Source organism: Ovis aries, chromosome 3 (genome assembly GCF_016772045.2).
Source record: "Ovis aries strain OAR_USU_Benz2616 breed Rambouillet chromosome 3, ARS-UI_Ramb_v3.0, whole genome shotgun sequence".
NCBI classification, from domain to species: domain Eukaryota; kingdom Metazoa; phylum Chordata; class Mammalia; order Artiodactyla; family Bovidae; genus Ovis; species Ovis aries.
The window spans coordinates 208,144,497-208,155,786 of NC_056056.1; the positions used below are offsets into that span (position 1 = coordinate 208,144,497).

The 11,290-nt window shown below is 43.3% G+C and overlaps 1 protein-coding gene across 1 annotated transcript in view; it reads right to left on the minus strand.

Moving 5' to 3' along the window:
* LOC114113763 (antigen WC1.1-like) overlaps window positions 1-11,061 on the minus strand; it is a 59,197-nt gene extending 48,136 nt beyond the window's left edge. The window contains exons 1-2 of the mRNA XM_060413467.1: window positions 10,949-11,061; window positions 1,358-1,678 (exon numbers count right to left, since the gene is read on the minus strand). Of these exons, the coding sequence (XP_060269450.1) occupies window positions 1,358-1,678; window positions 10,949-11,018 (391 nt within the window). The 5' untranslated portion in view covers window positions 11,019-11,061. The remainder of the gene's footprint in view (window positions 1-1,357; window positions 1,679-10,948) is intronic.
* Window positions 11,062-11,290: the final 229 nt, after the last annotated feature.

Genomic DNA, 11,290 nt, shown 5'->3' on the forward strand with positions numbered 1-11,290 from the left:
GTATAAACCCCAGAAGGCACATGTCAAGATACACATTAATCAAACTGACAAAAGCTAAAGACAAAGAGAAACTATTAGAAGCAACAAATAACTTACAAGGAATCCTCATAAGTTTATCAGCTGATTTTTCAGCAGAAACTTTGCAGGCCAAAAGAGAGTGGCATGATATATTTAAACAGATAAAGGGGGGAAACTACCATCAAAACTCCTCTACCCAGCAAGGCTCTTGTTAAGTTTCTATGGAGAAATCAAAATCTATATAGACAAGCAAAAGCTAAAAGAATCCAACACCACTAAACCAACTTACAACAAATGCTAAAGGAACTTTTCTAGGAAGAAAATAAAGACATAGAAGAAAAAAGAAAATTATGAATGAGAAAGCATACCAGTAAAGGCAAACATACAGTAAAGGTAGGAAAAAATTCACACACAAATATGATACCAAAACTAGCAATCAGGAGGAGAGTTAAAATGCAGACTATTGGAAATGCTTTGGAAATTAAGAGACCAGCAACTTACAATAGGCTGCATATCAAATCCTCATGGAAACCACAAACCAAAAATCTACAATATATATTCACGCAAAAAAAGGAAAGGAATCCGAACACAGTATTAAAGATAGCCATCAAATCATAAGAGAAGAGAATCAAAGAGGAAGGGGAGAAAAAAAGACCTACCAAAAAAATACAAAGCAATTAACAGAATGTCAGTAAGAACACACATATCTATAATTAACTTAAATGTAAACTGATTCAGTACTCCAAACAAAAAACATAGAGTGGCTGGATGAAAACAAAAACAAGACCCATATATATGGATTGTCACTTGTCCATGGGTCTTCACACCCCATTTGGGGGTCACCACTGCTTGGGTCAGAGGGTTCTATTCGCACTTCCCCCAAGTACCCACCTGATGATGCTTTGTCTCTCTAGGAGCTGTGAGTATAATAAACTCACACCCCTCCTTGCCTGCACCTTTCCTATATCCCCTCTTATAGCGGTACTTGTCTGACCATCCCATGAAAGAATACAACACACTACCATGATGAACCTAATTAATGTAGGTTCAACCAGGCAGTTGTACCTGTATGAAATATTTGGCCTCACCTCCCTGCCTCCTATGACATATCACACAGACCTGAAGGGCCCAGTGACCAATGGATCTGGAGTCTTTACTTCCAGGGCCAAGCAAACTCTTCTGCTCCCTTCAACACCTAACGCTCTAGGAATAACTGTGTGACTGGAATCTTCACCCAAGAATATACTAAAGGCTGTGATCTGTATTCTCATGGTTACTCTGGGAATGAGACTGAGGCTTTCCTTGCTGGTGATCCCATCCTGTATCAGACAGGACTTACCTGAGCAAACTGCTCCAGCATCATGGTCATGGGAATAACCCTGAGGACGATAGTCTTTCACTGTAGGATGCCTACACTGCTTGAGAGCTGACTCTGTCCCTGTGCAGGAAATAAAAGGAAACCAAATGGGGCCAACTGCTGGTCCAAAATAAGATCCTTGGGGAGCATCAATAGCAGCTCCACACCCCAGCCGTCTGCACACCACAGCTGCCTCTTCTAAGCTCCACTTGTAATCATTCACTGTGCCCCATTTTCCTCGGTGTTTCACTTCCACTCTCCCCTCACAGCGGTGACCTCCATTCTTCAGCCTCAGACTCGCAGCTGTAAGAGACACAGACACAGGACACAGGAGAGATTTTAGGATACCATGCAGTAGTATACTGGCAAGTGATTAAAAAATGAATACTCTGATCTCTGAAAAAGAAAATCCTTGTGAATAGCATTTCTTGACATCTGCGGTATAAATATTCCTATAATGGCCAACTCAAATCTCCAAATGTGCCATCACTGAACCTGGAGCAGGAAGGGAGGCACCAGGTATTTCCCATGAGCCTGCAGAACCAGCTCCAGGGACACCACCGAGGCCTTCAGAGACTCTGGATGCTGCCCTCCCTATAGATGTGCTCAAGACTACAAGGGCCCAGCTTCCCCATCTCAGTTACAGCTCATGGCCCAGGATCTAGGGAGGAATCCTGCCTCTTTTTCCCTGTCCATAGGGAGCATCTCATCCAGCCTAGGGACAGAGGGCTGGGTAACAGGCTCTAAAATGTCCCTATTATTACTGTTGCCTGGTGTTCACATCCTTGTGTAATCCCTGCACTGGAATGTACATAGTAACATGCACGTAACAAATAGAATATGGCAAAAATGACGAGATGCTGCTGAAGAGATTATGCTTCAAGATGATTCTGGTTTTCCCTTTGGTGACCTATCTTGCTCTCTCTCTTGCTCTGAATAAGCCAACTGCCACATGTGAACTACTTATTGAGAGACCCTCATGACAAGGAAAGGAGGGAGGGCCCTAGCCAACAGCCAGCAAGGGACTGAGTCTCTCAGTTCAACAGTCCACCAAGGTCTGGATGCTGCCAACATCCAGGTGAGTACATTTGGGTGATAACGAGACCTTGTTGAACCTTCAGATGATTGCATCCTTGCAAGATATGAAATGAGTCAGAGAACCCAGATAGGATATGTCAATTCCTGGCCCACAGAAAGTGTGAGATACTAGGCATTTGCTGACTTAAGCTGCCAAGTTCAGAACTAATTTTTTGCTCAATGACATATAACTAATGCATGGCTTCTGTCCAGAGTCAGAAGAAAGGGGTCAGCAAGCTGGGGGGTTATACATGAGCCCTCACTGCTTCACCCAGATGAGACTTCTTTCTGTGTGACCAGGTCTGCTGCCTGGTCCCACCTGTAACTAGGACCCAAACCATTACTCTCTGTCACATCAGGTCTCACCCTATGTCCCAGGCTCCTGCCTTCCTGTTGGGAACTGAGAAATGAGTTTCCATGAATCAGCTCCATTAGCTTTTAACTCAGGTCAGAAAATGAGAATCTTTCTTATAGTCTAAGGAGAAGTGGTCCCTGGCATACGATTCACACTGCTCAGGTCTATGACCTGCCCCATGTGCTCTGACTCTGGAAAGAGAAGTGGTGCATCACAAAGGGAACATCTGGGGAAATGCTGAACTGGAGAAGATCCTGGTGTGTAGTCAGCTCAGGCAGGTGGCCACAACAAGATATCACAGCCTGACTGGTTAAACAACAGAAACGTATTTATCTTATCACAGTTCTGGAGGCTGGTAAGTCAAGATCAAGGTGCTGGCAGGGCTGTGTTCATTACGAGACTTCTGCTCTTGGCTTGCAGGCCATGGCTCCCTCACTGTGTGCTCACCTTGCCTTTCCTCAGGACAGGTACACAGGGAGAGAGGGAGAGAGATCTACCAAAGAGGGAGGGAGATCTGCCTCTTCTTCTTCTTATAAAGTCACCTATTAGATTAGGGCCACATCCTTATGAACTTATTTAACATTGTTGGTGGTGGTTTAGTCACTAAGTCATGTCCAACTCTTGCAACCTCATGGACTCTAGCCTGCCAGGCTCCTCTGACCATGGAATTTCCCAGGCAAGAATACTGCAGTGGATACCCATTTCCTTCTCCAGGGGATCTTTCCGACCCCGGGGTCAAACTCACCTCTCCTGCATTGCCAAAAGGATTCTTTATCACTGAGCCACCAGGGAAGCCTATTTAACCTCAGTTATTTCATAAAGACCCTATTTCCAGTGGAGTCAAACTAGGGGCTAGGGTTCAATATATTAATTATGGAGTGACACAATTCAGTCCATAGACCTGGAGAGGTCTGGGCCTTTTTAAGTACTGTTAACACAGAATATAGTAAGACAATGTCCTTGCCTACATGTAGGTTTTATCTAGTTCATGACACAAACAAGGAGATGATTTCATTACTGTGAAAAATTCTAGATTTTCTCAGTAACGGTGGGCTTGCTTATTGAGGCTACTTTTTCTGTTGAAAAAGTATAATTAATTTACTAAAAATTATCTTAAAAGCATGAAAGACCTGATAAAGTAGGAAGGGAAAATTGAGCCAACTCTGAAGGGAACATGTAAATTCACTGAGATTCAAAGAGATAGAAAACATAAAACAAGAAGAAAGAGAGAAAAACTAACCAGAAATTCTGGAGCTGAATAATACAATTAGTGAACTGAAGAATTCAATACAGAGCATCAGAAACAGTCTTGACCATCAGAGAAGTAAAAATATCATATGACATCCCTTATATATGAATCTAAAAAAGAAATGAAAAAAGTGGACTTATTTACAAAACAGAAACAGAGTCACAGAGCTACAGAACTGAACTTGTGTTTGTTACGGGGAAATAATAGGGTGAAGGGTTAGGGAGTTTGGGATCAACTCCTACACCCTGCTATATTTAAAGTGGATAATCAATAAGGACCTACTATACAGCACAGGAAACTCTACTGAGTGTTATGTGGCAGCCTGGATGGGAGGGTAGTTTAGGAGAGAATTGATACACAGATCTGTATGGCTGAGTGTCTTTGCTATTCACCTGAAACTATCATAACATTGTTAATTGGATATGTTCATTGTTCAGTGTAGTGGGAATTCCTAATAATGTACTTTCACAGCCTTGAAAAAATTTCACAGAAAGTGCACCTGGAAAAACAGCATATATTAAGAAACTGTGTTTTTCTTAAGAATAATCTGAAAAAAAAAATAATAATCTCCTTGCTACAAACCCCAAGGCCAGACCCAGAAGGGAGTATGACTGGGATCATGAAAGCATGGAACTTGGAACATCAGGTTGGCATCAGGCATGAACACTGCCTATGCACTTACTGATTGTTGCTGAGACTAGCAAGGTAAAAACAAGGAGATCTGGACTATGTCAGTGCAGTGTCGTGGAAAAGATAAGATCAAAAAAAGCAAAGATAGGCACAATAAAGGACAGAAATAGTATGGACCTAACAGAAGCAGGAGATATTAAGAAGAGGTGGGAAGAATACACAGAAGAACTATACAACAAAGATCTACATGAGCCATATAATCATAGTGGTGTGATCACCAACCTAAAGCCACACATCCTGGAATGTGAAGTCAAGGAGGCCTTAGGAAGAAGCACTACAAACAAAGCTAGGGGAAGTGATGGAATTTCAGTTGAACTATTTCAAATCCTGGAAGATGATGCTGTGAAAGTGCTGTACTCAATATTCCAGCAAATTTGGAAAACTCAGCAGTGGCCACAGGACTGGAAAATATCAGTTTTCATTCCAATCCCAAAGAAAGGCAATGCCAAAGAATGCTCAAACTACTGCACAATTGCACTCATCTCACATACTAGTAAAGTAATGCTCAAAATTCTCTGAGTCAGGCTTCAACAGTACATGAACCATGAACTTCCAGATATTCAAGCTGGATTTAGAAAAGGCAGAGGAAACAGAGATTAAATTGCCAACATCCACTGGATGATCAAAAAAGTTAGAGAGTTCCAGAAAAACATCTACTTCTGCTTTATTGACTATTCCAAAGCCTCTGACTGTATGGACCACAACAAACTATGGAAAATTCTGAAAGAGATGGGAATACCAGACCACCTGATCTGCCTCTTGAGAAATCTGCATGCAGGTCAAGAAGCAACAGTTAGAACTGGACATGGAACAACAGACTGGTTCCAAATAAGGAAAGGAGTATGTCAAGGCTGTATATTGTCACCCTGCTTATTTAACTTATTTGCAGAATACATCATGAGAAATGCTGGACTAGATAAAGCACAAGCCAGAATCAAGATTGCTGGGAGAAATATCAATAACCTCAGATATGCAGGTGACACCACCCTTATGGCAGAAAACAAAGAAGAACTAAAGAGCCTCTTGATAAAAGTGAAAGAGGAGAGTGAAAAAGTTGGCTTAAAACTCAACATTCAGAAAACTAAGATCATGGCATCTGGTCCCATCACTTCATGGCAAATTGATGGGGAAACAGTGACAGACTTTATTTGGGGGGTGCTCCAAAATCACTGCAGATGGTGACTCCAGCCATGAAATTAAAGCTTGCTCCTTGGAAGAAAAGTTACAACCAACCTAGACAGCATATTAAAAAGCAGAGACATTACTTTACCAACAAAGATCTATCTAGTCAAAGCTATGGTTTTTCCAGTAGTCATATATGGATTTGAGAGTTGGACTATAAAGAAAGCTGAGCACCAAAGAATTGATGCTTTTGAACTGTGGTATTAGAGAAGACTCTTGAGAGTCCCTTGGACTGCAAGGAGATAAAACCAGTCTATCCTAAAGGAAATCAATTCTGAATATTCATTGGAAGGACTGATGCTGAAGCTGAAACTCCAATACTTTGACCATCTGATGGAAAAAAAACTGACTCATTTGACAAGACCCTGATGCTTGGAAAGATTGAAGGTGGGACGAGAAGGGGATGACAGAGGAAGAGGTGGTTAGATGGCATCACCGACTCAATGGACATGAGTTTGAGTAAACTCTGGGAGTTGGTGATGGACAGGGAGGTCTGTCGTGCTGCAGTCCATAGAGTCACAAAGAGTCAGACATGACTGAGCAACTGAACTGAACTGAACTGAGTTTGCAATTAGGAATAAAAGCTGGATTCAGAGTGGACTCTGCACCTCAGTCCAACAGAGGCTGCAGGCCCCTGGACCCATTGCACCAGATTTCATGTTCTGTCTTCATTTTCGTCACTCACTCCCGGACCATTAGGGCAACAGTTCAGTCATCCCGTCATGTCTGATTCTTTGTGAACCCATGGACTACAGCATTCCAGGCCTCCCCATCCCTCATGGTCTCCCAGAGTTTGACCTAGTTCATGTTCATTGCATCAGTGATGCGGTCCAGTCATCTCATCCTCTGACACCCTCTTCTCCTTCTGCCCTCAATCTTTCCCAGCATCAGGGACTTTCCCAAAGAGTTGTTTGTTCACATCAGATGACCAAAATACCAGAGGTTCAGCTTTAGCATCTGTCCTTCCAGTGAATATTCAGGGTCAATCTCCCTTAAGATTAACTGGTTTGATCTCCTTGTTGTCCAAAGGACTTTCAAGAATCTTCTTCAGAACCACAGTTTGAAAGCATCAATTCTTTGGCATTCTGACTTCTTTATGGTTCAGCTCTCACAACCGTTCATGACACTGGGAAGACCCCACAGGATTCTCCAGACAAGAATACTGGAGTGGGTTGTCATTTCCTTCTCCAGCAGATCTTCCTGACCCAGGGATTGAACCCGTGTCTCTTACAGCTCCTGAATTGGCAGGTGGCTTCATCACCAATAGTGCCACCTGGAAGCTTGAGTTCTAATCTTACCTGTACTATTTACTCACATCTTACCTGTATTATTTAGGCAAGTGATTTAACTTTGCTTTGCCTCAGTTTCCTGAAATATTTTTTTGCGATAAAAATACCCTGCCTAGTAGGACTGTTGTGCACTCAAGTTCATATAGGTACCTGGTAGTGTAGCGGTCACAGTCATAGTGTAAAGAGCTCCCATACAAATCATAACAAAATGACAAACATCACAACTTACAAAGCACAAATGTGAGCAAGCAATGAAGGGATACATGAAGCATTAAATTGCTGAATACACACTAGTTTTTGCCTATGAAGCTGGGCAAGATTTTAAAACTTGGTAAAAAGCAAATGTTACTTATATGATATTATACATGTTTCAATGCCATTCTCCCAAATCATCCCACCCTCTCCCTCTCCCACAGAGTCCAAAAGACTGTTCTATACATCTGTGTCTCTTTGCTGTCTCGCATACAGGGTTATCATTACCATCTTTCTAAATTCCATATATATGCGTTAGTATACTGTATTGGTGTTTTTCTTTCTGGCTACTTCACTCTGTATAATCGGCTCCAGATTCATCCACCTCATTAGAACTGATTCAATATCATATAAGAAATGGATCGCCAGTCTAGGTTCGATGCAGGATACAGGATGCTTGGGGCTGGTGCACTGGGATGACCCAGAGAGATGGTATGGGGAGGGAGGGGGGAGAGGGGTTCAGGATTAGGAACATGTGTACACCTGTGGCGGATTCATGTTGATGTATGGCAAAACCAATACAATATTGTAAAGTAAAAATAAAAATAATAATAATAAAATTAAATTTAAAAAAGGTTAACAAACAAACCAAACCCCCCCAAAGAAAAAGCAAATGTTAGTGAGGATAAGTGGAATCTAATAGTCTCACACAATACTAGTAGAAATAAAATTCAGTGCAAATATTTCAAAAGGCATTTAATCTCTATGTACCAAAAGCCTTAAAGATATTCATAGCCTATAAAATAGCAATTCCAGCTAGAAAATATTGTTAAGAGAAATAATTATGAATGGTCCTTATATTTAAATACAGAAAAGTTCGGAGCAACTCTTTTCATGATAGCAGAAATGTCGGAAACTACTAAATGCCTGACGAAATAAAATTTATCTTTTAAGGCAGGACAAAAAACGTTAAATAAAATGTTTCTGTATGTTTGTTTGGTCCTCCTCCTAATGTGCAGTGTGCATCTGTATTGCAGAGTAACCAGGACTTCTCAAGTATGGGAGTGCCTGCTCGGCCTGGAAGATGAATTATTTTTTTCTTCTGATAATAGCATTGTAACTTGTTAAAAGAATAGCATTCTTTCCCAGCTCTGTTGGGGGTCATGGTGACTTGATGCTTAACTGACATATATATACTTGGTGAACTTCATGTAAAATATCAGTATATCATTCTGATTTATGATCCTTTGTCTCAAAACTGTATATGACTATGCTTTCATCTTCTAACATGAAGATTACCCAGAGTTTTTCCAAATAGCTGCTTCCAAGGTTATTAGCCTCAATGTGGGTGGAATAAAATTCCTTTTTTTCCTCCTTAACTTGATTGTTAATTGAATTTGTTTTGATATGTGTAACACAGGTGATTAGGTGAGTATATTGTGTTTTAATTATGTAGCAAAATAACTGGAGGAAATTAAAAAATTCCATATTTTCCCTGGAATATCTTACATTTTTGTAATACTATGACTAAACATTTTTACTGGGTGAAAGAATACTTAATGATGTAAAACTGTTAGTCGTTCAGTCATGTCCAACTCTTTGCCACCCCATGAACTGTGTAACCTGACAGGCCCCTCTGTACATGGGATTCTCCAGGCAAGCACACTGGAGTGGGTAGTCATTCCCTTCTCCAGGGAATATTCCTGACCCAGGGATTAAACCCTGGTCTCTGGCTGCAGGCAGATTCTTTTAACATCTGAGCCACAAGGAAAGCCCATAATGATATAGAAATATGTGCAAAATATATTGTTAACTTTTAAAACCAGGTTACAAAATAATTACCTAATCTTGAGGGTCTATGTTATTTTGTATAAGGATATCAGTTATGCTGGAAGGGACCATTTTTTCACCAATGCCCATCATGGATCTCATGGTGGAGACTCCTATAATGTGTGCCGATCCTAGAAATCATCAAATGCTCACAGAAGCCAGGAATATTGTTATACAAGGAGACCACTGTTATACAAGACCAATGTTGTATGAAGTAAAATAAGAATAAACTTTTGGTAGAATAATAATGAACAGTGTTGTTTCATTGGAACAACAAAATGAGAAGAACACTTCCTTTGGCAAAATGGTCTTGCTTCATAAGTAACTTCTAAAGAAGTTTCCTAGTTTTCTAGTAAGGGTGGATGCCTTGCAAAGAACACAAGTTGTCTCCCCCTTTGGAGGTACAAAATCCACCTCTGTCCTCCAGAGCCCTCAAGAAGAGACACTTCACAAGCATCTGCCCAGCACCCAGCACTCAAGGAGCAGAGACAAAGAGGGAGGGGGTTTCCCAAGGAGAGCTGCAGACTGGAGGCTGCGATCTAGGGGACAAGAGTGAGCTCTGAGATAAGACAGGGCTGCACTGAGTCTCAGCGGACCAGCACCCACATCTGAGAGAGCCACCTCCTCCAGGCTGGAGACCAAATTCTCCACAGCCCCAGCCCTGACCCCCACCATCCTTTCACTCAGGGGAAACCAGCTCTAGGGAGGGACCGGAGAGGGCACGAGAGAGAAAGTATTCCCCATAGAGTCACAGCAGATCCTGGGAGGGGAAAGGACCATCCCAGGCCCCCAGCACATCAGGAAACAAGTCACGGGAACCAGGGCAGAGACTCGGGAACTTATAAACTTGGGGCTGTGCATCAAAAGATCTCTACAGACAAGAGGTCCCCTCTCCTGGCTGCTGGCTCCTCTGCTCCACAGTGGACACCTGGTAGGAACAGGCGAGGCTAGCAGGCAGAGTCTGTTACAGAGCCCAATGCTGGGCAGACAGGGCAACAAGCAGAGGAGAGCCCAGGGAGTCGGGGAGAGGAGCCAGAGAGAGGCAGGCAGGGGCACGATTGTCTCTGATCTGGTTACATGCAGTGACCCAGCCCTGTGGGACCCTGTGTGCTTCACAGACCAACAGACTCAGTCCCTGCTCAGCAGCCCCATTCCTCTCACACAGACAGGCTTCACACATCCTGAGACACACACACACACCCTGACACACACTCTCTCACACACCCCACACACACACTCTCACCTGCCCTCACACAAACGCACCCTTACACACTCCTCTCTCACCCTCACATACACTCATACAAGCACAAAGCCCATAGGAGCATAGGCAGGAAACAGGGACCCAGGGGCAGTGCTCACACACCAGGCACGTGGAGCGTGTGGGAACAGCCCAGAGTCCCCGCTGGGGTCAGCCGCTGGACCTTCCACACACTGGGAGCCACTGGGACCCTAGAAGCTCCTTGAGAACAAGGGAAACAGTGGAGGGGACTCAGGCTGACCCAGCTTGGTCCAGACCAAACCTCACTGCTCTGTAAAATCTGCCGCTATGACCAGTGGACCCCGCACAGGAGACGGACCAGTGTTCACAGTCAGTGTGGCTTCTTTTTAGTCAAAAACACTGAGGCTCGGCTCCAGAACTCCAAACACCTTTCCCTTCACAAAGACATGCACTGCCTGATGTGGACCCAGAACAGAGGGGCAGCTCTTACCTTGACCACCCACCATGGTGCCGAGGAGGACACAGAGTCCCTGCAGGGAGAGGTGTCTGCCTAGAGCCATCCTGACCCCACGTTCTCAAGGTCACAGTCCCAGCTGCAGGATCAGCCTGTGAGGAGGCGTCAGGGTGCTGACTGGGGTCTATATAGACCACCCCTTACACCCTCCCTCCTGAGAGCCAATAGCAACACCTCTCACCATTTCAGGCACTATCGGAGGCTGCATCAGCCACTTTCTGAAGCTCAGACACCAATAAGCTTCTGAATCTTCAACATCTCCTTATATGAGCAACACGGTCTTTTGACCTCCTGCTTCCGTGGTCCTGAGAGTCAGGC